The sequence below is a fragment of the Martes martes genome (assembly GCF_963455335.1).
Source record: "Martes martes genome assembly, chromosome: 13".
Taxonomy (NCBI): Eukaryota; Metazoa; Chordata; class Mammalia; order Carnivora; family Mustelidae; genus Martes; species Martes martes.
Genome location: NC_137901.1, coordinates 71,996,628 through 72,024,191, shown reverse-complemented (window position 1 = coordinate 72,024,191; position 27,564 = coordinate 71,996,628). Strand labels below are relative to the sequence as shown.

Genomic DNA, 27,564 nt, shown 5'->3' with positions numbered 1-27,564 from the left:
GCAGAACTACCACACAATTATGGCCCCAGTGAGGGTGAAAACGAACAGGTGCATCAGGCAGACTTCACTGACAACACTCCTTCAGGCCCTTCCCAACCCCAGCTCCACACCAGGGTGACAACCTCAGGGATTCTCAATGCCTATCTGACAGATTAATTAACTGAAGAACATGGAATAATGCTTCCAAAACTTCTCCACTCTGTGCCCAACACAGTGCTGTAGTCCACTTCCCAGCCCCCATCACCGGTACCAGTTATTCACAGCGATACTTTTCTGAACTAAGAACTCACAGAATTATAAAGGAAAACCCAACCTTGGAGACCATCCCAGATGCCTCTTTCTGCAGATGAGGAGGCCACAGTCCCAGCAAGGAAGTGGTATGGCTCTCTTACCCGAGGGCTTCTTAGCCTCTGTCCCGGCTCACTCTAGTACACCACACAGGAGGTGGCAGAAGAGCCAGATAAGCAAAGCACATTCCAGCAACACCAAGCAGCAGCAGGGGTATCAAAGTAGATCTGCCTGTAAGGCAGGAGTGTGTGTGCATATAAAATACTATACACACATACATAGATCTCCAAAGGTAAGTCTTCCTGGCTTTTTTCTCTTGACTAAAAAGCAGCAAATATTAAAGGTATTATACTGAAAATGTAACAGAACCCAATTATTAACAATAGCACCTTAACCCTGACAGATGAGGATAATGCATCTTGTCAAAACCTAGGAATTTTTGTGCCTTTTTAAAAAAATATTGGTTTGAATACGTAAATGTTTAATCAGTTGAATTAAGTAGCAAGGTATTAAAAAGCAGGAAGCAGGTATTGCTTTAACAACCTCAGTTTTGTACCTTTATAACAAACATTTAATTTTTTTAATTTTCGTCTTTGCTACAATTTTATTGTTGGGTATCTAGTCTGGTCTTTCTGCATTTGAGAACTGGCCGACTTATATCCGTATCACAATGAACAAATATATTCCTTCATGTATGACAGTTTCAGCATACAGAATGCAACCTCAGCTACCAATTATAGCTGCAAATGAGCAATAGTGTGGAATGAGACAGCCTGCTGGCTTTGTTAGTATTCTGTCTCCTTTGGGATCCCATGGGGAAAGGGGAGGCTCTGATGAAGAGAAGCCCTTGGCTCATGGTTTATTGTGCTTGCCACCAGCTGCAGACTTCTCATCTCATTAGTTCTTTTAGAATACTGTGGGTGAAGACAGCTGTAGCCTACTTGAGTCTTCAGCTCCTGGGTATTCTGAAGGCTGAATTTGCTATGCACTTTCTGTAATCCTTGGGAAAAAAAGAAAGCAAATTCACTAGGCCAAGGAAATGTATTTTTTTAAAATGAGTTTTAAAATCACGTTTAAAAGTAGAAAAATCTTATTGCTAAGGTGCATTGTGTTTAAAATTTTTTATGATCAAATTTTAATTATCTGTATTGCCCAGAGGCCTGGCCAGGATAAGGGCTTAGTAAAACCATCATTATCAAGTTAGGTGTAATGTCCCTAGACACTGCTCGCTCCACCAATACTAGTGCCCGAACAACAGGGAAACACAATGGTATCAGCATAAGGTAGATTCGGATTAGTTTTAATACAACTCTATTTAATTGAAAACTCTTATTTAAGTAAAAAAAAGGAAGAAAGTGAAAGTCAAAACACCCTTTGGAGAATAAAATATAATATGGTAAATAAATGGCTGAGTCTCCATGCTGAAGCCACAGAATACATTCATTAAATTCTTATAAATAGCCGTTTTCTGTCACTGGAATACAAAAGTTGTGCTACCTCTTGGGTGTACATCTGTTACTCACTACAGCTCTCAACAGAAACTCTCAACAGAAACGAGATTCATTTTGAAGACAAAGAATATTAGTTTTATGAATCTTTTAGCATAGTGGCTGTTCCCCAAAATGCAAGTACAATATCTGTGCTGAGCCAACCTAAATGTCCTTGAGCCCAGATTTAACTCATGATTATGAATGGGGAAGTGAGTAGGAGGTGGGGGACTGGTAGGAGTTTCTTGACAGCTTGTGGAAAAATCGAGATGAGCTCCAGATACCAGAAACTGCTTAAAGAACCATGCATGGGTTACCACAGGTGAGGCTAAATGTAAGCTGAGGAAAACAGGGCCCAAACCACAAGCATTAGCAACTCCTCCACACCTGCTTATAAAAGGGCATTTCCCCTGCCTCTCACCCCCACAAAAAAACAATTCTACAGGGTAAAAATAAAAACTTGAGAAAGATATCAGGATCCTGCAGCCTGCTGTAAAATGCTTTCCTTTAGCACAAGATGATTAATTAGGTGTCTATTCAAATAGCTCAAAGATAATCACGAAGTTTAGAATGCATGGGTATTGCTGCTCAACCTGGCAAAGCTTATTTCCTCTAATCACATCCTAAAAGTAAAGACCAGGATGAGTGGGAAAAGACCAAATTAAATACGAAGATAAGTAACAAACCTCATCTATTAGCAATGCCCTTCCTTTTTCAGTACACACTGTGGCACGTGGAACACAAGGAGTTCCTGGATCCTATCACCGCTGACCCTAGTGCATAACTAATTGGACCTGACAAAATTCAAGCCAGACTCCAGAGGGGAAGCCCATTAAAAAAAAAAATGTTTGCATTAAATTTTGCAAAAGCAAGTAACAGAGGTGTAAAGACAAATAACATTTACGAACTTGTTTAAGAAACTCATTTCAACAGTTATTTGCAATAAGCAGCTTTCTTTCCTATTTTTAATTACATCTCCCCAAGGACTCCTCACCCTTTCAGGTTCCCACAGAGCACCATTAATATAGTATAAGTAAATCTCATTAATTCAGGTCCTACCACCTTGGAATTCATAATAATTCGGACAGGGGCTGGACTGAAGTTTATCTTTGCGTGATCTATGAAAAAAAGATTTGCTACACAAATTAATAGAGTAACAAGATCTCAGGAGGGCTGTTTAAATAGTTCAGAAGTGTTTTAGAGCAATTCAGAAGCATTCATTTGCATATAATTATTATGCTAATTACAAATCATTCTTATCTATTCATTAAAACAGATTCCCAAAGGACCACTAATTGTCAATAACTTGTTGGCCTAGTTTCTGTTACTGAATGTACCTCAGAGGAACAAAACTGCATTAAAAATATTCTCTAATTCAGCCCTCTCATTAATCCTTACCGGCTTCCCACCAATGAATCCTAAAAGGAGAATTTTTAAACAACTGCACTGAGAAAAGAAATGCAGTCAAACCTACAGGGCCGAAGAGAACACTTGTTTTGTGATCATTTTAATCTCATAGAGACCCTGCATAGAGATCTGGGGTGGGGGTGAGGATGGCATTGAGCTTAGGAAGCAGGCAGAGGCTGTCAACAGAGCTCTATGTTAAAAGGTGGCCACAGCCCAGAACACAGTCTGGCTACAGACAGCGGAGGTTAGAGTACAGTCAGGCTGGGGCACAGCCAGGCTGGAGCACAGTCAGGGAAGGGCACAGCCAAGCTGGGGCACAGTCAGGCTAAGCACCTCTTCCATTCTTTCTCATCTTATCAGTATCTTAGTCAGAGACAGTCGACACTGTCATGCTTATGAAGGCAGATCCCCAAAGCCTCTGGAAGGTTACAATAAACAGAAAGAAATCAGAATTCCAGCCCTGAAAGTAAGTTACAACCAAAAGCCTAATATGACAGGGCACCTGGCTGGCTCAGATCCTAGAGCATATGACTCTTAATCTATGGGTCATGGGTTCGAGCCCCATGCTGGGGCTCGAAATGAAAAAAAATTTTTTTTTTTAAAGCCTGATGTGACAAATCCATCTACAACCCAACAGGGAAACCAAACAGTTGTGCTCTGAGATGTGGGCAGGTGGGAAAGGATAGCCCAAGGCAGGGGGTGCTACTTCTTAGCCCTGCCTTCAGAGTAGGTGGGCTACTACTGGTTTGGGTAAGCTTGCATTCCATACACAAACAGACAGTATGTTTGTTACTACAACATATTCATTATTATGTTTTTATATTTATTAAAGCATTTTAAAATGAAGATATTTTAAACTCGACACCAGTAAGTTTTAACACATTAACAAGTCAGTTTGGTTAAAGGTGCTTGTTAAACGTTACATATTTTAAGATTAAATTTCAAATGCCTGAAATGTAGTATGTTTAAGAAAGTCTTAACACAAAACGTATTTACTTCCTTAAATGACAATGGGTAAATATAAATAAACAATATAAACCTACCATATCTAATTCCTTAAACTAAAACAAGGGGGAAAGTTGTAATGAATATTCAGGTGAGCCCTTTCCAGCAAAATGTTCATGTTGGTTTATGAGCTGACCTTCAGACACAGCTGCTCCTAAGACCCATGACCCCAGTTAACCCATCAGCACTAATTTAACAAATACTAAATAGGAAATAATTACAGAAAAAAATTATACTTTTTTTTTAACAGCAAGAGCAAAACCCAATAAATAGCATCATTCTTGCTACTATATTTGAACTTACTTATGTGCCAGGCACACACATTCTCTCAGTTAACCCTCACAATCTTGGAACAAAGGTAATACCACCACTTCTGGGGGTGGAGAAATGAAATCCTTTGCCCTTGTGGAGCAGAAGAACCAAGACTCAGATGCTGTTCTGTCAGTACCCAGGCTAAACACCATACTTTAACTGCAAATATGATGTGATTTACATTTTATCATTTGAGAAGACTCAAGTACCTGAAGGGATCTTGGCTCCCTCTCTGCCTGGAGAACTTTCCCTAAGAAAGAGTAACACTGATTTAAAAAAAAAAGCGGGGGGTAAGGGGCTTTTGTAAGGAATACACTTTAAAAACTCGATTTGAAAAAAATAAAAATAAAAAAAAATAAAAACTCGATTTGGAGCCACTTACGCTAATTTCTTTCAGCTGCTCAAAAATGCATTTTTCCCCCACCCAGAAACTGGAGCAATTCTACTTCACACCTCACCACCTCCACCACCCTCCCTATTTTTATTTTTAAAATATGGAAGAGATCAAAAATAAACATTAAGTTAATAGGTTCTAGTTTAAAAAATATTTTGCGCAAAATATACTGGTTCATGCAGATTTTTTAAGCTTTATTTATTTGAGAGAAAGAAGACACATAAGCACTCTTAAGATTTAACCAAGCATGAAATAAGGTCATCTCACGGAGGTTAGGGGCACAGGGAGAGAGACAATCTCAAGCCAACTCCAAGCGCTGAGCAGAGTCCGACGCAGGGCTTGATTCCCCCTACCCCGAGATCATGACCTGAACCAAAACCAAGAGTCAGATGCTTAACCAACTGAGCCATCCAGGCATTCTTCGTACATGCAGATTTTTAAGAGAAATTTAAAAATCTCTGAAATTTAACCAAGCATGCAATAAGCAATATGTTATTCTCCCACAAGAGGGCACTGCCATCCAACTATGCCTTCAAATACACTAAAGCACATTCTCTAAATACACGATGGGATATAAATCTTCCAAGAGTTCCAAAAGTTGACCGTGTAAGGCAACAGAAGAAAGTGAGAAACATTTTTACATTTCTTTTTAATAGAAACTACGCTTATGTTTATTCATATGTCCTTTAAGGAGGGGGGAACCCCTATAACTTATTACAAAAAGGATTTCAACAGCAGTATGCTTCACGGCACAGAAAAGGCAAGACGAGATGAGCATCTGACCAGGGGAAATTTTGTAAGCAAATGCAAAATCACTGCTATCTGAAAACCCATGTTTTGTTTTGCTTTGCTTTGCTCTGCATTCAAGGGGGCTACTATTACAATTAGGAGCTGGGTCAGACGTCTCACCTCTTCATTATGCACGCACTTTAACAAAGAGCTTTTGGAGCTCTCGCACATATATTAGAGATATGTTACAAATTTTAAGATAGAAATTGAGTGTCTAGGTTCATTTATGGCAAAAGGAAGAGGTACTTTACTAGATCAAGTGTCTTCTCATGCCAAAGAGAACAACGGAAGCAGCACTGGCAAACACAGGCTCTCCTCGGACTTGCTGGATCCCAGCCATGGACTTCTAATGAACAAAAGCTCTCTTCAGGGCTAAAGAATTGGGTAGCCACTGCACAGCTCTGAGAAGCAGAAAGGCCTTCTTAGGAAGTAAGCGGCAAGAGCTGGAACGAAAGCAACATCTACAACTGCGAAGCTTTTTGAAAGCTGTGAGAGATAATGAACTGGTGTTGACCGCTAGCCTTATCATCCATCAAAGATTAATTTGGAAGGTCTACTAGGTTGACCCCCAAAAATGTCATTTATGTGCTCAAAAGCTGACAAATACTAACAATTTCACAAAGTCTGATCTAATATTTAGCTTTTTCCAGCCAGATTTCATGTTTTTAATTTTAAAAAAATTAATCTTAAAAAGATTTAGAAAGCACATTATATGATTCTTGCATTTCTTTAAAATTATGACGTTTTTTCTAACGGCAATACAGTAAAGCATATGTTGCCAAAAATATACTCAAATGTGTAACATCTGGGCACTGTCTCACGGAATGTCTGATCAAAGGAAAAGATATGCCTGAATCCTTCCTAGAGCACCAGAAACAAGCATTGCTGAAGGTGTGACCAAACTTAAATGCCTAAATAAATTAAACCAAGTTTCATCAGCATTCCAAGGCTGACATTCAAGAAGTCTCTTTTAAAAAGAACAATAACTAAAAACAATATACCCTCACAGTTTAAAACAATTAAAAAGTGTCATACTGTTCAACAGTCAAACAAGTGAATGGTATGTTCAAAGTAAAAATGGCTAAATGCAAGGAAAAGCAGGCCTTTATATATTCATTTACAAAGGCAAATGGGATTTCAGAAAATGAGGTGTTGCTCAGCATTATTTCTGCTCTCAACTAAAATGGGGCATTGTTTCGCCTACCAAAACATACCAACAAATCGTTCATAAACAATGAACAAATGGGTAATTCCAGAAAGAACAAAGAAAAAGCACAAATTTTAAGAACAAACTCAAAACATGACAATCCTTAAACAGATTACCAAGGGAGCGCCTGGGTGGCTCAGTTGGTTGAGCAACTGCCTCCAGCTAAGGTCATGATACTAGAGTCCCAGGACCGGGTCCCGCATCAGGCTCCCTGCTCAGGATGGAGTCTGCTTCCCCCTCTGACCCTCCTCCATCTCATGCTCTCGCAAATAAATAAATAAATAAATAAAATCTCTTTGAAAATTTAAAAAGATTACCAAGGGATTCCTACAAATGGCTTAAGTGAGCAGTTTAGAAGAGCCCGACAATTCCATTATTATCTTTCGATGTACGATGAAAATGGGCCACGGTCTTCTTTTAGTATAAAGTACAAAAACTCCAAGCTTCCAGGTTCTAGTCAGCCCTTGAACTCTCACTCTGGCTGCAGCCTGGAGCCCAGCACTGGTTTGTATCAGTTGTGAGGGAAAAGGAAAAAAAAAAAAAAAGAAAAAACCCCAAGGTACAGGGGAACTTAGCATCACCACGCTAAACAAGCAACCAACTACAAGTCACTTAGAAACACTTTAAAGTGTTCCCTGATTAAGAATCTTGCACTCCCTTAGACGGATACAATTATTCTTCTATCTGGAAAAATATTTACCATACACACACAGATCAAACAGCAAGTTCCAATAGATATTTGCCAAGTGAACATATGAGAAAACACATGAGCAGTGTTCTCTGTTAAGCACCCAAACCAAAAAACATCTTAGGGGCTCTAATCCTTTTACTATTCTATTGCACATCTGCAAATTTCAAACTATCCCAGAGTCTATAGTGGTTATGGGAGGAGGTGACCAAGGCCACTGATGAAACTGCTTTTTCCAGGAACCAGGGGAGATGGAGAGAGTCCCCAACTTCCCTTTCTAGCACTTACGTGGTTTAGAGAAGTTATAGCACCTCCCCTGGGCTCAAACTCCCTTAACAGTAAAAATAAAGGCTGGGTGAATATTTTGGATCCTGGCCTCCAAGTGAGATTCCTTCTGTTTTTAAAATCTTCAAAGAGTGCACACTGTACAATCTTCACCAGGTAGAGTGTACTGGAGGCATGTCCCAAGTGAGCATGTGTATAAATGGCCCAGAGAACTGGATGGAGCCCAGAGGCCACCCAGAGGCTGACCAGGGAGGGAGCTAAAAATCTGCATTTCCAACAAGCTGTCCCTGGGCAGCTGGAAAGAAAAGGGCCTCAAGCATTTTGGCCAGAGTCCTAGTTTTAAGGCTTTGAGAGGCAAGCTTGGGAGTTAGTCACAATGCTCCACAGAGGGCCTCAGGAACCCTAAAAAGAACCTCTTCACTTCCAAACAATGTTCAGAGAACTGGACCTGTGGGCAGATTCAGCCACAACTGGGATACCCACATGTACAGACCTGCCTTCTAGCCACCGTGGGGGGTGTTCTCCAAAAGAAAATACACAAGAGGAGTGAGGCCAAGTGGGCTGGACTGAGGGAGGCAATTCCAGGTACCGGAAGGAAAGGCAAACTTTATCAGCAGCCCACCCCCTCAGCTGGGAGTGCCTGTGTCCTGTGAGGTATCAAGGAAAGAACTGCGACTAGGGAGTGGAGCCACACAGTGGTCCAGAAGCTCATGCTGAAAAACTGCTTGGGAGAAGGGTTGTACTGCCAAGAGGTGGCACAGAGGGTGGTCCACAGTTCAGCAGTGTGATGACCCAAGGACCACAGCTCAGGAAGTCTGGCTCTGCAGAGCAGGCATCAGGGCTGCAGGGTGGCTGTAGCACTCGGGACCACACTGCAGGACACACCCGTCCCATCTCTCCCTGGGGTGGGGGATCTGCAAAGGAGAGGGACTGAGAGAAAGGATGGAGACTTGGGCTAAATATGACTGAGAAACAACAAGAGGGTAACAAAGAACAAAAGAAGGAAGAGGCAGGAATGAAATCTGAGCTTTATCTTAAAAACATAAGCTTACTGGGTCACTCACAGTCAAAGAGACCCTTCAAGCTCTTCGAGGAAGTCCCTAAGAAGGACCCTATCAGTCACAGCACACCCTGCACATTCTTTCTGTACCCAGAAACAACTGGCAGGAATATCATCTTCAGTGAAATATCACCACAGTTTCATATCATTAGTATTTCCTTCTTACTGATGTTTAAAAAACAGCTGGATATGAAACTATATCACTTTCGGATTTATGAGCCTTAAAAGCATCAATTAAACATTATTTCTATGAAAATAAATTCTTGGAAATGATGAAATCACACAGCATACACTGCAGAGGAAATATATACTATAGAGGTAACCTTTCTGGTTACACATAACTTAAAAATGTGGTTCCAATTTCTTTTTTTCAAACCATGCTCATTTTCTTTCAAATTACTTCCAAAAACGAAAGTCTCTCTCATGTTAATCGTGTGTACACTTCAGCTTACACTTTAAAGAGTCTTCCTCTCCTGGGAAGTGACTTTTGTATACAAATCATGAAAGGCTACTTAGACAAAGTGCTGGAGATGATTAAAAGGAGTCAGATTCACATTTATACCTTAAAAAAAAAAAAAAAGCAGAAGCAGATGTCAACTGACTCATTTGTGTAAGTTTTGGAAATGAGTTGAAGATATACATGCGCATTTCATCAGGACATTTAAAGAATTCTCAACTTTTTTACTGCGGTTCTGTATCGACAACTTTAGAAATTAAAAAAAATTATATTCTGGTATCTTTTGTATGCTAGATAAAACCTTGACTCATTACAGTTTGGTCTAATGAAAACACTGTTTAATATGACAGAAAGATACTTACTCATTTAGAAATGAATTTTTAGAATTAAAGGCAAATCACATGTGCTTCATCACTCAGGATTAGTAAAGAAGGAACTAGAGTAGCATTTTGTCCATTTAATATCTGAATGATAAAAACCTCAATTCCTCCAAATGGTCTTTTCCCCACTCCACCTTTTTTAAAACACAACAAAGGAAAAATCCGCAAATTCTTTTTGATTCACCAAATCTTTATTGAAAAGTTCACTTGATGTCTCGTATTAAGCATCTTGCTAGATCCTGGAAACACAGAGATGATAAGGTACAGTATAGTCTGGGCCCCCAAAGGGTACCCAATTTACCCTTTGGTAAGGGTAGCAGGAAAAAAGGAAGGCCTTTCAGGAGCATTTCCTGGGTTAGATTTGAAATGCAAGAGGGGCCAGGAGGGTGTGGGGGTTTAAGGGATGTGTTCTTCTAGAACAGCATACCAAGTAGAAGTAGGCTTCCTTCTTAAGGGATATTAACACCCTAACCCTTGACTACAATGCTGCTTTCCCCTAAAATAGGAAACTGTTTTGTATAGTGGCCAAAGGAAAATGAGTGGGGACATTTAGGCAGAAATCTTAGACTCCTCAGCTTGTTTCACTAGGCAATCACTCATCTTCTAGAAAATTACAGAGAATGGTGGCTATAGTAACAGTTCTATACAGACTTTCCAAAGTAAACCAACAACAAAAAAATGAATAACCCACACATTTAAACATACGTATGATTTCTGAAGCAAATTACTGTGGGCACAATGACAAACTTTTACTACAAATCCTCGAGTCCTAGAGTTATTGTGACAATGTCACCCTTCGATTACATAAATATGTCAAAGCATCCACTGAAATATTTAGTTACTCTGTAGGTTCAATCACATCCGTTCTATGCATGGTTAAGTACAGTTCATAAGCATGATAAAAAAAAAACAGCAAGTCTACAACGAGAGTGACATACAATCTGTCTGAAACCAGCAACCCAGCAAAGAAAGTAAATCCTAAAAGTAATCAACAGTCACTCTGAATTAAAAAGTTTAGGAATGTATTTGAATTAAATCCACCTGCAGTGACAGAAAACCCCCACCAGGTGGAGGTAAAAGATGCAAGCTTCACTTCCAAATTCTTGGGTTTAATGAACTCTTACTATTTCATATTTCTCCTGATTGAGAAGGAGATTTGGCTATTTATCCTCTCAAAATTACTAATTAACTGCTTTTACTTCTTTTAAAGTAATAGGCAGGACAGAAATTCAACCATTTAAGAATTTTTGGAAAAATTAGCTCATTCAGGAAAAACCAGAGTTTATTAACAACCAAATGAAAATCAACGGATTCAGACAGACTGATTGAGAAAGACAGACCAAAACCTCTGGGGGTTAAGGTACCACAGTCTGAACTTTGAGAGATCACCACACCTTCACAAGGTCTTCCTACCAAAAATCCACCTTGTTGGTCCTGTCAGAATAACCAAGCTGTCAATTCTAGTGTACCTTTAATCCCTGGAAAACAAGTTTTAGTTCCTAAAAACTGACCAATGGCATGGCAGACATCCCCTAAGATGACTCCGACAATGAATCATACTCCTGTATAAGCTTCCTCCTGGAGCACAGGTGGAACCTGTGACTTGCTTCTCACCAAGAGACTATATAATGTAGAAGGGCTGTCACTCCTTTGATTAAGTTGTGTTACATGGCCATTAAATTTGTGATTTGTCAGGCAGCAACAGGAAACCGATACACTAAGCGAGAAGAGGCCATTCCCAATTCATTGCACACATTTCTGAAAGACCTCAACTCTTCTACCCTGTTCCCCAGACATCTAGCTCTCTCACCACCGTTCATGAAGGAATCACGCTTCCTACCATCTTGCACATTGTTCTCCACCATCTATACATGAGCAATCAAATAAATGCATAGATATATTTTACCCCTTTTACAATATTACAAATGGAAGTATCCTATAATACTCTTTTTTATCTTTCTCCAGCCACACTACCTTGTGAAGGATTCCCAAACAGTACAAGTAGAGCTCACTCCCTTAATTCTTTTGGAGGGAGACATTTAGACTCCAGAACATTTCCAGTCTTATTTTATACAAGTCACTTAACGAACAGATCAATTCTTTTTTTTTTAAGATTTTATTTATTTATTTGACAGAGAGAGAGAGAGACAGAGAGAGGGAACACAGCAAGGGGACTGTGAAAGGGGAAAGCTGGCTTCCCACTGAACAGGGAGCCTGATGCGGGGCTCAATCCCAGGACCCCGGGATCATGCCCTGAGCCGAAGGCAGACGCTTAACTGACTGAGCCACCCAGGCACCCCTGAGTAGATCAATTCTTAGAAACGGGATTCTGCTGGGTCAAAAAGCATGTACATTTCTAATTCTGCAGAACAGGTTATGCTGATTTATACCACCACAGACAATGTATATGAGTGTCTGTTTCCACACCCCTTGCCAACCCAGGTGTTACAAACTGACATCAAATTGATTTTATACAAATTCTTGATTCAAAAAAGTTAGTTTCATCATGATCCTCAAGCTCATCAGGTTCACTCTACAAATACTGATGAAGTACTCACTCTGAAAAGGGGATGGGTTTCTGACCATGGAGAACAAAATACATCAATGAAATGAGTAAGAGAAGAGCGGTAGATGATTCTAACATGGGCGAAATCTCCCTGGAGAAAATGAAATCTGTCTTACAGGACACACGGGCCTCGGATAGAGAGAAAGTCCCAGAAGGCATGCCAGAACAAACAGCGAGGAAAGGAAGACAGCAGCTTGAAGAGCAACAAAGCAGGGCCTTAGCTCCAAAGGAACCAAGAGTGAGGAGAAAGAACACTGGATTGAAGAGTTAGAATTTCTACTTCTGGCACTGGTTAAACCACCTTGAGAGAAACTAGTTTATCTGGGCTTCAGTTTCTTCACTTGTAAAACAGGGTGGTTAGCCCTGAAATCAAACTTTCTGTAGCTGCAGAACTGTGTGTTCAAAGTAAATTGCATAGTGAAGACTAATGTCAGACAGACAGAACTGTGCTGGGATAGGGGGACAGAGGGAACTCCTCAGCCCCAGTTCTAGTCACTCCATCCTGACAGCCTGAGAAACTGGTGGGCTCCAAGAAATTCTTAGGATTATGCAAAGCACTGTTCAAAAGCAATGTGGCCTGAGTAGCTCAGGTCCCCATTAACTCTAAAAACTATTCCAACTTTCCTTTCAGTGTCAGATAACACAGCCGCACCCCTGCTTGCCTACACTGCATTCATTCACTGAGAACCTACTATGTATAGCTCAGGCACTCTTCTAGAAGCTGGGGAGACAAGTTAAAAATACAAAGATTCTTCCCTCTGAGTTTCAATCTCTACTCAGGGAGAAGAGAAAAATAAGTAAACAAATTTATAGTATGTCTGAGTAATGAGGGTAAGAGAGAAAAGTGTAATGAGGATGGGGGTGGACTGTTCCATCCATCAAATCCTACTCTCCCTCCTGGTACGACTCTTCGATTCAGTCTGTCCAGATTTTTGTCCTCACAGATCATTTACTCTTTCCCCCGAAATCCTGCAGCACTTTGGACCATGCATAAGCCTCTGCCATTTGTTCACTGTTTCACTGTGGTGGGCTTGTCTCACCCAGACTGCAAGCCTCTCAAAGGTTCTATTCCAATCTTGAACAGCTACTACAGGAATACCCCAGGAGCACAGACTGAGCAGGCACTCAATGCCTGTTAACTGCTATGAAAACACTGTCATTTGAGAACTGTAAATACGTGCTTAACTTCCCTTTCCCAACACCCCAGACCAAAATTTTCAAGGAACATAAAAGTGCAGAATCAAGGGTTGCCTGGGTGGCTTGGTCAGTTAAGTGTCTGACTCTTGATTTCAGCTCAGGTCATGCTCTCAGGGTCATGAAACCAAGCCCCACATTTGGGCTCTGAGCTCAGAGAGAAGTCTGCTTGAGATTCTTTCTCTCCCTCTCAGTCTGCCCCTGCCCCTGCTCCTGAGCTCGCTCTCTGAGTCTTTCAAATAAATAAAAACTAAAAAATAAAAAAAGGGCAGAATCAAATGAACAAATAAATGCAACAGAAAACCAAACTGGATCTAGTAAGCAGTAAGGATGGCCAGGTGGTCCAAGTGTTCGCATTAGAAGCTAATTCCTAGGATAAACATTATACTCGGGACGTCTGGGTGGCTCAGTGGGTTAAAGCCTCTACCTTCAGCTCAGGTCATGGTCTCAGGGTCCTGGGATTGAGCCCTGCATCAGGCTCCCTGCTGAGCAGGGAGCCTGCTTCCCCTGTCTCTCTCTGCCTGCCTCTCTGCCTGCTTGTGATCTCTGTCAAATAAATAAATACAATCTTAAAAAAAAATTAAAAAAAAAAAAACCATTATACTCAAGGCCAAAAATAGAAGGGGTAGAACCAAAAGGGAGAGTGTCAGGGTGAATGTCCCAAACTTCCCAAAGTATGGGAAGAAGAGGAGGAGAAGAAAAGGGCAGACCCAAGGTCCCTGCCCCCCTCCTTCCCTACCTCCTTGCCAGAATGGGCACTGGCCCCACAACCCATCCCCACCCCACACTCCCTCAGGCAGCTCAATGCTCTGTTCCTCATCCCCAGACTTCAAATTGCCCAGGGTACCCTTGCCTCCTAGCACACAGAGTTCCCTTCTGCACCAAATATGAATGTCAGGGTTCCTTTTTCACATCCGAAGGTCTAAGAATCCCTACATGGTATCAGTTTTACTTCCAGTATTCACAACTGAGAAAATAGATGATCACTTTGACAACAGTTTTTCACAGCAGCACTAGTTACAATAGCCAAAAAAGTAGAAACAACCCAAACCTTCCTCCCCCGATGAATACATACACAAAGGGTGGTATATTCATACACTGGACTGTTATCAGCCATAAAGAGAAATGAAGTAATGACACACACCACAATGGGGATAAAAACAGCCTAAAGTACAAGAAGCCAACAATGAAAGTCACATATTGCTATGATTCCACTTCTATGAATTATCCAGCATAGCTTAAGTCCACAAAAACAGCTTAGTGGTAGCCACAGGGTGGGGGGAGGGAGGAGTAGAGAGTGACTGTTAATAGGTACAGGGTGTCCTTTTGGAGTGATGAAATGTTCTGAACTGGACAGTGATGGTATAAAGGTACTTGTACTAAATGCCATTGAACTGTACATTTTAAAATGGTTAAAATGGTAAATGCTATATGTAGGTTCATCAATAAAATAAAATAAAGTACTGGGAATTCAGTCAACTTTAAAATAAGTTTGTATCTTACTAATCTCTACAATGTAATTGGCAAACAGGAGATGCGAACACTGAAAAACAAAACCACACATACCTATTGATTTACTCCCCAAACAATGCTTGGTGTGAAGAGTTCTCAGAACCCCTGCACAACCGTGGCCAATCACAATGCCAACGATGGTGAACACTGGGTAAACCAGGCACTGCTCCAGTGCTCACACTTAATGCTGTGAGATAATTAGCCCCATTTTACACAAGATAAAACAGGCACAGAGAGAGGAAGCAACCCATCCAAGACTGAATAGCCAGAAGGTGGAAGAACCTCAGAATCTGAACCCAAAGCCAATCTAGTTTCAGAACATATGCTTTTAGTCACGGCTCTATGGACTCATAGAGCCTCATACAGACCCTTCTCATTTGGGCCCAATCCCTTCTCTTTCCCCATGTATCCATCCAAGACGACATTCCACACAGGGAAGCACCCGCTCGGCCTCTGCATGTGCAGTGCTTTCCACCTGGAGCACCAATCTCAAGTGCCCTTGTCACACCCCTCAAGGTCAGTAGCGCCTTCTCTCCTCACTGGTCTAGGCTGGGGTGGAAGGAATGAGACCTGGAAGGAACAAGACCAGGGGCCTCCAGGGCTCTTACACAATCGGCCTTAACTGTTCTATCTATTTGCATTCATGCCTGCTAACACTGACTGAGCATCCATTTTAGCCTAAGAACAAGAACAAAGAACTCTTATGACCCCAGCAAAACCAAAGGTGCCTTGTATTCTGCTGGAGAACAACCTAGAATGCAAACCCATGAACAACAAGATCAGGTTGTTTTGTCTGGCTGACACGACTTTTTCAAACACCAACAATATAACCTGAACGCCTTCCCTGGGGCACCCATACTGCCGCTCACCATTACCTTGTGACCTGCTCCAAGCACGTAGGCAACCCCGACCTAGCCCATTAACCAACTCACTCATTGCTCACTACCAAGGATTTTTCCTCCTACCATCATTCTTTGACATGCAGTAAACATGGCTGGAAAATACAAGAGACATAAAAGGGCAAAACAGACATCTGAATACTGTTTCTAAAACAGAACATACATTCACTTCTGAGAATTAAAAAAAAAAGTCCTTTATAATTTCAATATATAATTATCCTTAAAATTGAAATCATGTCAAATCATAGCACAGTTAAAATTTAAGAAGTTCTACAACAAGGACCCCTCATTAGTGCTCACATTTCTAATCAGGGAGGGGGGGTCCTACCAGAACAGAACCCAGCCTAGCAGAGGGTCAAAGCTGGCAGTCTCAAACCCATCAATTTCAGAGAAAAGGTGGGAGACCTTTGTTTTAGAAGGGTAATCTTCATTTATTTTTTTAAAGATTTTTTTTATTTATTTGACAGAGAGACAGAGCACAAGTAGGCAGAGCGGCAGGCAAAGGGAGAGGGAGAAGCAGGCTCTTCACTGAGCAGGAAGCCCAATGCGGGGCTCAATCCCCAGACCCCAGGATCATAACCTGAGACGAAGGCAGACACTTAACCCAGTGAGCCAGCCAGGTGCCCCTAGAAGATTTACCTTTAAATTTCAACAGCAAAAACAGACATTATGTGTTTGGGTTATTTCTATTTCTGTACAGCCTACAACACTGCTCGTGTTCAGACAATGAGCACTAAAAATGAAATAGAAAAGTCATGAAATAAAAATGCTAACTGAACATGCGGGCTTTACCATGACAGAAGAAATCTCAAAGCTTCTGCTCTCTACACTAGCATAAAGAGGGTCAATGGTTGTCTTAACATAGGAAAAGTCCACAACTGTGCCCTACAAAAGCAAGCAGCATCAGCATACTCTAAGAACTGAGTTAGTATTTTTTTTTTTAAAGATTTTGTTTATTTATTTGACAGAGACAGATCACAAGTAGGCAGAGGCAGGCAGAGAGAGAGAGGAGGAAGGAGGCTTCCTGCTGAGCAGAGAGCCTGATGCGGGGCTCCATCCCAGGACCCTGGGATCATGACCTGAGCTGAAGGCAGAGGCTTTAGCCCACTGAGCCACCCAGGCGCCCCTGAGTTAGTATTTTCAAACTGTGGCAAAGTAATAAAAGGGTCTTACTTTGGGAGAATGCAGGTCTTCACTTCTAGGGGGTGGGTATTAAGTCAAAAGCCTAGACTATGAATATTTACATCTAGTAAAAATCAAGATTAGAAAGCTACACAACTGTTCAGGTTTCTCAATCACACTTTAAAAGTATAAGGGACCCACATTATTTATAGAAGCCCAAAGGAGAATTCGTTTATAAAATAATGTTAGTCTCTACCCCACCCCCACCAATGAAAAGAAACCTCTATATATCTCAGATATACTGGGATTTCTCAAAGGGATCATTTGTGCAAAGGTGAAATCCACACAAGAAAACAAATAACCCTCTCTCCTACTCTCTGGTCTTTTTCCTGCATACCCAAACTCCAGGCTCCCTGCAGTGTACAAACACAGGCCATACAAGAGAGAAAGATGGTCACTTTTTTTTTTTTTTAATTTATTTATTTGACAGAGATCACAAGTAGGCAGAGAGGCAGGCAGAGAGAGAGGAGGAAGCAGACTCCCTGCTGAGCAGAGAGCCTGATGCGGGACTCAATCCCAGGACCCTGGGATCATGACCTGAGCCGAAGGCACAGGCTTTAACCCACTGAGCCACCCAGGTGCCCCAGATGGTCATTTTTTTTTTTAAGATTTTATTTATTTATTTGACAGACAGAGATCACAAGTAGGCAGAGAGGCAGGCAGAGAGAGAGGAGGAAGCAGGCTCCCTGTTGAGCAGAGAGCCCGATGCGGGACTCGATCCCAGGACCCTGGGATCATGACCTGAGCCGAAGGTAGAGGCTTTAACCCACTGAGCCACCCAGGTTCCCTCCAGATGGTCATTTTTAAATGTAAGAGGCAACAGGTTAAAATGTCATTGGGGAGTATGCAGTACTTACTGCTGGTTCAACTTGACTTCGATCTGCAATATCTATGTGGACAATTTCAACAGTTTTCCACGTGTTTGGATCTAAACCGTGTACCTATAAATGACAAAGAGAAATGAAACACAACAAACCATAGACTATTCTTACTAGACAAATGACTACACTTACATATGTAATCTTTATCTGAGTCTTTTAGGCCACAATACAAAGAATTTTAAAAATTCAGATTGCTATTTCATTAAATTAGCAATCTGAAGTCTTAAGGGATCTAGAAATCTTTTGTTACCCTTGTATCCCTAAAAGATAAGCATGTGGAGAGGGTGGTGTGAGAGGACGCTGCCCAATTAACAGAAATCTGTCATCATTATTCTCTGTTAGTCCTTAGAGAAGAATTATATAACAAAATGTACCTAACCTATGTTTAACCCAGTAATACATGACCAAGTTCTTGTAACCTTTAAGTCCTAGACAAACATAAGGTGACATTATAATTAGATTTCAAGAAGCTGCACTGGGAGGTTTAAAACCTATCCTGAATTTGATTATCCCAAAGCTTTTCAGTTTTGATAGGAAAGCAATTCCTCCATTCCTCATGTTAATTAATCATTTATTTCTAAAACTCCCTCTATGAACCAATTAAGAACTGTTTACACACTGCCAAAGTTTGTCCATTTGGAAGCTGGAAAAGGCAGATCAACTCATACACAGACTAAAGCACATCCAATCATCTCATTTAGATTCGAATTTTTAGAATAACTGTGAAAAAAACCCATGAAATGTCAAATGATCACCCCGAAGAAAAACTCAGGTCAAATACTACCAATTATAAATAAAAAGTTCTATTAATTGGCACCAATCACATAAAAGCATTATCTACCACCACATGAATTTACTCTCCCGTAACAGCATAGGGTGAGGTTGGAACAGTAGTTCTCAAACTGGAACTCTCAAACTGGAGCGTGCACCACAACACACAGCATACTGGGCCCCACCCCCAGGGATTTTAATTCAGTAAGTATGGGGTGAGGGCTGAGAACACGCATTTCTAACAAGTTCCCAGATGTTGCTGCAGAGATCACACTTTGGACAGCCACTGGGCCAAAGGCACCGATCAATAACCAGATGCCTTCCCCTAAGTCTCTGAAACATCTTATCAAAAGTTAATGATTACAATGAGTCTTAAGTGATTTTCTTGACATTTGAGGAATAAATATGCTCCAACTTGTAAAAATAAGAAGCTTGTCAATATTTTTATAAAATATTCAAAGTTGCTTCTCCCATTCACCTTTTGGCCATTTTTCTGACATCAACCCTGCAAAGCAGAGTGGAGGTGAAAATTAAAGCGTCAATTTTGCTTTGTAGAGTAGCTCTGACAAACATACAGAGATGAAAAGATGAAAGATATCTAAAGTTAACAGCTAAAATAGGCTTGTGAATTTTATCTCTGCTCTCCCTGTCCCAGGTAAAGAGTGCTGATAAAAAACACCAACTCTCCCCACCGTCCACTCTCGCACGAAGGCAAGGAGGCTGAGAGGGAAAGCCCCATTTGTTGCTGGTTGCTGGCCTGTCTCACTGCAATTGGACATGCCCTGGTGTGTCCAGGTACTGGTCTCCTGCAGGTGGCATCACTCTGGTGATGACAGAATGGACTACAATATTCCCATTTCCAGGGGCTTCTGCACTGAAAGCCCAGAGTTGAAACTTACATTTTCTAATGTTCCCAAGTCTGGTTTGTGCCATGTTTCAATTTTAATGAAGAAATCATCTTTCATATATTCATTCTGCAGAAAACACAACAGCAAAATGACAGTGATCCTTCACCGGTTCTTTGGGGCTTTTATCTGCAGGAGCCTTCCCCAGCATAAGCATCCGTGCTTTGACTCTATAAGACTAATCCTCAAGTGACAAAGAATCATTAGCTACCTGTTTTTATGGACTTGTCAGGCAAACCAAATGCTGCATGCTTTTAAATAATTTAAACAACCCTACTTGTCATGCAGCATACAGGGCTAATATTAAAGAAGCTGGGAGGTTTGGTGAGCAAATACAGCATTCAAAGGAAGTAGCAGAAGCAAAACAAAGTCAACAGGGAGATTTTGAGACAAGGCTGGAAAAAACCCATTAACACTGGGAACATGTGGTGGAGTGCAGGCTGGTGGAAAGAGCACAGAGGAGGGCCATGCAGCAGTGGGCAATTTGAATTTAAAAAGCAAGGAAAGACTGAAAATAATTACTATGTAAAGCAAAATTTAAAGACGAAGAGTAAGTGACACAAAAATAGTTTTACTCACCGTTACAACTGAGGCATAATGGACAGGTGGGCAATAAAAGGGGGAAAATTTCAGAATATTAATCCAAGTCAAAACAATCTGTCATATTATTTAATGTCACGATGATTAAACTACCTGAAAGCACAGAGCATTTAGTAGTTTATGTCTGCAAAAGTTTCTACACAAATGACACTACAGTCTGCCTTAGATTAGAGTCAATAATCTAATTTTAAAACAATGGTAGAATAATGTCGCAAAAGCAATATATCACTTTAAGGCTAATTTAGCAAACAACAGGGAACTGTTTCAGAAGTCTGCTATATTCCTACTCTACTATATGTGGCAATATGAGAAAAATACTATTAAAACTAAACCAAAGGACACTTTTGAGTGTGGATGACTTTCGGGTCTCACCCCCGGAGCCAGTGCAGTCAGCAAGGACCTCTGGGAATGAACCAATGCCCTCACAAAGGTCTGGAGGAGGAACACAGAAATCTCTCCTCTGCCACAGCACCTGCAGGGACTGCCCAAGAACTCACAGAGGACTTTCTTGGGTGCCACCCTTCTCAAAGGCATCGGCACCAAGAGTCCCTCTCCTTATCAGCAGTGGGACAGCGGGGTGGAATGACTGCCAGCAACCAGGCTTACTTGTTCTACAGTAGGGATATGCGTTCCAGGCTTTCTCGTGAAACACCAAGGAGCCCTCTGGAGCAATCATCCTGACAAATGCAGGAACTTTGCTGTGAAGAGAGGAACAGTGAATATATTTTCAATAGTACCATCACTTCTTTGTTGGCATCTATTGGGCTACCTCAAAGAGTACTGTCATCAAAGGTGATTATGTTCTAAGTTTCATGAACCCATGTTCAAGATTGTTAGCAATAGGTTTCATTTTCAATCCCAAAGTAATCAAGTGGAAAATTAATGTAAAAACAACAACATGATTAAAAACATTTAGCTGTATACAAGATGTAACGGGGAAAAAAAGAAACAATTTTGTGTTTGGCTTCTGCTCTATTCCCCTAAGGTGAAATCGGAGAGTTAACTGAGGCTATTCAGACTGTGCATGTGGTTAGATCACACTCATTGTTTAACATGAAAGAGTCCCTAGAATATGGGAGTATCTCTGAAAAAAAGACTTCAAATACATTTTGCAGAATAAACTTAAAAGTGACAATCTGAGGAACCCAGATGGAAAGGAGATCTTAAAACATATCCAAGTATAAAATTCTGTATGTTTGGAAAGTGAATGCCTCCACTATAGTGGGAGAAGGGTTAAGTATATAATACATGAGGAGTTTGTGCCAATTCCTAAGGTAATCCGCAAAGATCCCAACAGGTAAGTGGGCAAAAGACATCCACAGACATGCTACAGATAGAAAACAAAACTGGTTAACAAATGGAAAAATCAGTCTTTTCGGTCTTCAGAGAAATGCAAATGGAATGACCACTTCTAATGATTTTAAAGAAAGCAGTTTTACATGCACAGGCTTTTCATACAGATCAGATTCAAATCCCAACATCAGCATTTAGAAGCTGTGTGATCTTGGACACATCACTTGGCTCTCTGAACTTCCCCATGAGTTGAACACTGTTCCTATTACCTCCTCTGCAAGGTTATTAGGAGGATTCAATCAAATAATACCTATAATGTGTTTATTAGCACATTGTGTAATAGAGGAAGAGCTTAATAAACAGCAGGTACTGCTCTTTAATTATAAGCTGACATAAAGCTGAGTACTTTCACGTGCCTTTCTTCAGTTATATCTTCCAACAGCACTGCAAGGTACACATTCATTTATTATTCCATATAACCAGCATTTAAGTGGCTAAATAACTACATATCAAAACTACCTCCTCCAACCTGAAGCCCTATATACTTTTTCTGTATCAGAACTGCTTCTCTGAGAACCGTCACATACAACTTCATTTCCTAAGTTAGGAAAAAGAACAAACTAAGGAGACTTGGGGCCCAGAAAGGACTTCTGCCTCTGTACTAAGATAGAGCAGGTAGCCAGAAGCATCCCTATGAATTCTGGAAGCTAAGTAAAGTGAATGTGAGGAACCTCCACCAGCCAGAGGGCCATGCAACTATAGAAAAGGTAGTCTGAGGGCACCTGGGTGGCTCAGTGGGTTAAAGCCTCTACCTTCGGCTCAGGTCATGATCCCAGGGTCCTGGGATCGAGCCCTGCATCGGGCTCTCTGCTCAGCAGGGAGTCTGCTTCCCTTCCTCTCTCTCTGCCTGCCTCTCTGCCTACTTGTGATCTCTGTCTGTCAAATAAATAAATAAAATCTTTAAAAAAAAAAAAAGAAAAGAAAAAGTAGTCTGGACAGCCCTTCCGCTGCCTCCTCAGTACACCAAATCATGTGCATGTCTTGCAGCTTCCACTACTGTGGCAAATTAAACCACTGGGAAAGAAAAGCTGAAGCACTGTTATATGGCATTATAAATAAGAGTCCAATGGCATAAAGAGATTTACCTATGCCTTTACATCCTGAAAAGATAACAATAAAGGAGAACTAATTCTTTGAGCACCCATTCTTTTCAAATCTAGGGAAGATTCATGCAAAGGGGCACAACCTCCCAAAAATAAAGCCAAGATACCTGAAAATACTTTCACATTTAAAGTCAATGAATACCTGAAATCCTAATTATTTCTTCCATTCCTCAAGTACTGAAACCAAAATCCCTTTAACTGGGAGAGGTCTCATCTGGGTATAATGTAACACATTTGGGTGATTTCTAAAATATACCTACAAGATTACCTATCAATCTGAAAGTATGACCAACAGCTCTATCAGTGGTTCATGTGGTCAATGTAGAAAAAGACAGGAAAGGGGTGCCTGTGTGGCTCAGCTGGTTGAACATTCTACTCTTGGTTTCAGCTTAGGTCAGGCTCTCACGGTCCTGGGATTCCCGCTCTGCGCTCAGTGGGGAGTCTGCTAAAGATTCTTCCCCCTTCTCTCTCCCTCTCCCTAACAGGCAAATGCATGCTCTAAAACAAATAAGTAAATTCTTTAAAAAAAAAAAGAGGGATGCTTGGGTGGCTCAGTCAGTTAAGCGTCTGCCTTTGACTCAGGTCATGATCCCAGGGTCCTGGGATGGGGTTCCTTGCTCAGCAGGAAGACTGCTTCTCCCTCTGCCTGCTGCACCCCCTGCTTGTGCATGCATCTGCTCTCTCTCTCTCTCTCTGACAAATAAAACTTCTAAAAAACATTTCTTAAAAAGAAAAGAAAAAGGCAGGAAAAAAAGTTGCATACCAGCTCAGAAACCTATTTTAATTATCCTATTTATTTCCATAGTGCCCCATAGTCTAAAAACCTTAAACATTCATCAAAGGCTCTAAAACTTGCTGACCCAAACAGAAAATTGGCAGTCACTAAAGGCCAGCAAGAACCAAATCTAAAAGAAAGTTTTAACATGTCTTCATTTTGCTCCCAAATGCCTATTCTCTTACTTCCACCAGGATACTTTTCCACTATGTGAATTCCAAGAGTCAACTTTTTGACTTAACTAAGAATGACCAAACCTCTGAGACAGTTATTTCAAATTGACTCACTTTCTACATTTAACATGAAAACACTAACAAACCTCTCCCCTCAGTGAATCTAATTGTGGGCTAAACGTTTAATAGGGAAAATGCATACATGGAGTAAATAAAACTAAATTTCAATTCTGCTTTAAAGGAGAGAAATTTTCATTAGTGGAAACTTTAAAATATTCCTAACAAGGTGCTGCAAATGTGCCATTTATATAATTGACAGCACACACACATTGGTTTTCTATCATCTACTTACCAAGGAAATTCTGTTTTGGAAGCTTAGAGTCTCAGAAAAAGAACAAATATTAAGCGAATTAACAAAAGGGAGACAGACCTTCAAAAACAGATGAATAAGGACATTCCTCTTCTTGTTCTCCCAACAATCATGAAATAGAATCTCATGACAAACCAATATTCATGATAGAACTTAACTCAAGCTAAACACTTCTAGATTTGTCTAAGAGTCAGGCATAAAATAATGTCCAAGAGCACAAAAAGTTCTTTGCCATACATAGTCCTTTTCCCATCCCAACTCTAAATGTATATGAAGAACATTTAACTTCAGAGTAAAATTCAACCAAAATGTTCCATCAACTGTGTTGACAGGAGATAACATGAAGATCTAATTTCTACAACAATGGCTGTGAACCTGTTAAGTGTAAGACAACTCTGTCATAGTGGCAGAGTAAAACAAAGAGCTTATATGGTTTCAAAGATATATAATAAATGACCATAATGTACACCGAACCTCTGACCTAATAGCATTCTTTTTTTAAAAAATCTGTTCCTGAGACATAACATCTTGGCAAATCATTTCAAACTGCATTCTTCCTGTGAAAGTTTTACAGCCACTTATAAACAAAATGAGTAAAGTGTGCAGTTCTATTTTTCCATCCTACAACCTACTGTAAACATCGAAATGCAGAAAAACATATGGAAGAATATGAAGATGAGATTAATTTGCCATAAATAATCTTTCATTTTATAATCAAATGAAATATACCTTAAATACATGGCCACCTCACTCATTCATTCACTCAAGTATTTATTTACTGAGTGTCCACTGTGCCAGGGGCTACATAAATAACAGTGTGCAAATGGACAACTCCTACTCTGAGCTCACCTTCCAGGGAAAGAAGCAGGAAACAGAGCAGGAAATAACAAAAGGAGTGAATTACCTCTTCTGAAGTGCAGTAAAGTCGAGGAAGAGAGCACAGGACATTATAAGCACCGTGTTTAAGGGTGCCCAAGAAGGCCTCCCTGCGGAAGTGATAACACAATGGTGATCTGAGGGTGAGGAGGGCCAGCCACATGAAGATACAGGCCCCAAAGTCCTAAAATAGCTAAAGATTTGGTCTGCCTGGGTCACTCTGAGGCCTCCAGCATGGCTAGACTGTAGTGAAGGAGGAACAGAGGGACGGACATAAGATGAGGATGGTGAGGAGAGCAGAGGGCAGACAGATCACAATGAGGCCCATTTTATAAGCCAAAGGGTTTGGGTTTTAGTCTTTGTACGACGAGAAGCTACTAAAGGCTTTAAGGAGAAGAATGACACAACCAGATTTAAGTTTTAAGAACATTCTTTGTCAATTTAGTAGAGTCGTGTTAGAAATGAAAATTAACTGGAGAGGGCAAGAGTGGATGGAGGCAAAAATTAACTCAAAATGGACTGAAGATCTACATTTGAGAGCTAAAACTGTAAAATTCTTTGTTGTTGTTGTTTGAAAGAGATCCAGCTCAAGTGGGAGGAAGGGCAGAGGGAGAGGGAGAGAGAGAATCTCAAGCAGACTCCCTGCTGAGCATGAAGCCCAGTGTGGGGCTGATCTCATGACTCTGAGATCATGACCTGAGCTAAAATCAAGAATTGGATGCTTAACTGACTGAGCCACCCAGGTGCCCCTAAAACTATAAAATTCTTATAAGCAAAAGTGGATATAAATCTTTGGGACCATGGACTGAACAATGGTTTCTCAGATAGGACACCAGAAGCATAAATGATGAATTAAAAGAAGTAAATTGGGCTTAATCAAAATTATAACCTTTTTAATGCCTCAAAGGACACTGTCAAAAGAAAGTGAGCAGAAAACTCAGAACAGGGGAAAAACTGCAAATCATGTACCTGGCAAGGGGTTAGTATCTAGAATATGTAAAGAACTCTTAAAATAGACAACCCAATTAAAAAAACAGGTAGAAGATTTGACCGGATAGTTCTCTGAAGATCTACAAATTACTAGCAACACGTGAAAATACTCTCAACATCATGCATTGGCAAAGAAATGCAAATCCAAACCTTGACATACCACCTCTCACCCATTAAAATGGCTATTACAAAAACAAAACAAATCCTGATAATAACAAGTGTTGGCAAGGATATGGAGACACTGGTGCCTTCCCACATGGTTGGGGGGAATGTAAAATGGTTCGGTCACTTTGGAAACAGTCTGGGAGTTCAAAAAGTGAGGAGTTACCATTTGACCCAATAATTCCAACTAGGAGAGAGAGAGAGAATGAGTGAGTGTGTGTGTGCGTGTGCACATGTGCACATACCCAAGAAAAATAAAAACATGTCTACACAGAAAACTTGTACACAAGTTTTCACAGCAGCATTATTCATAAGAGTCAAAAGAATGGGTGGCAAGAGATCAGTCTGGAAACAAGTGGAAAAGCTCAAAAGAAAGAGATAATGGTAACCTACATTAACGTGGTGGGTATGGAGATGGAAAAAAACGGGTAGAACAACAGGAAAAAATTACAAAATGACTTCAAATCCTGATTTGTAGGAAAGGAGTAAAATAACCAGACACAAATTGGCTAACTTTCAGGAGATAAAACAAGACTTTAAAGTTCTGGAGAAATAACAAAAAGAGAGAGGGAAAGAAGTGTTTTCCACATAACGAAACAGAATACCAATGAGAAACATACCATAAAAAGGAAACAATACATTACAGAAGTATTTCTGATATTTTCCTGGAATAGGATCACTATTTAGAAAACTCTGAACTGTGCAAAACTGAAGACTTAGAACTATACACACAAAAAAAAAACTTTCCGTTGGTGACTAATTCTCGACTTAAGAATGAATTACTATATTGGGTTGGTATTTATAAATTTCTTATGTATACTTATGCAAAGATGCTCTGTTGTGAATCATCAGATATAATCAATCTTTGCATTCTCAGGTGATTTAAACTTCTCATTTTTAAACATGAATGTAACTTTAGTTCCTGGCAAATGACTCTTTTGCTTACAAAAATGAGCTCTTAACTGGAACTAAATGAAATTTTTAAATGATTTTCAATTAAACCTCTGCTGTTTCAGTCTTTGAGGAACAAGACCATTCAGGGGCATGGTTTTATGACTTCTCTGTCATTCAGGACTGACTGGAGATGGTGAAGATATAATGCTTATAAAGAATAAAACAGTAAAGCTGATTTTCCCCAAGAAGGAGAAAAAAACAACAAAAGGACTAGTCAGTGTATTCCTTCCTACAAAGTCTCAGGAGAACTGCAAGTTTTTCTCCGAAATAACCATCTCAAAGGTTGCAACACATTTCCTTGCCTTGCTTCAAATTTTTTTGCCCAACAGTCTGTCCTCTCTCCCCACCATCCACTCTTTAAGTGTATATTGAACATCATAAAGAAACATACTCAAACTTTTATGGTAAATAGGGTATAAGACAAACACATAGACATGAAATACACATGATCAGATGTTAAAATGAGTAGATGTGACAAAAAGTGACGAAGTTTAGGGAAGAATAAAAGTAGTCTAGGAATGCTTCTACACAGGACAGAG

The 27,564-nt window shown here is 40.4% G+C and overlaps 1 protein-coding gene across 2 annotated transcripts in view; it reads right to left on the bottom strand.

The window, feature by feature from the left end:
• The window catches only part of PITPNB (phosphatidylinositol transfer protein beta), a 64,440-nt gene that overhangs the window by 24,388 nt on the left and 12,488 nt on the right, over positions 1-27,564 (bottom strand). For both annotated transcript variants that reach the window (XM_080821908.1, XM_080821907.1), the window contains exons 4-7: positions 20,876-20,967; positions 20,249-20,256; positions 19,664-19,738; positions 17,970-18,053 (exon numbers count right to left, since the gene is read on the bottom strand). In XM_080821908.1, the coding sequence (XP_080678034.1) occupies positions 17,970-18,053; positions 19,664-19,738; positions 20,249-20,256; positions 20,876-20,967 (259 nt within the window). The remainder of the gene's footprint in view (positions 1-17,969; positions 18,054-19,663; positions 19,739-20,248; positions 20,257-20,875; positions 20,968-27,564) is intronic.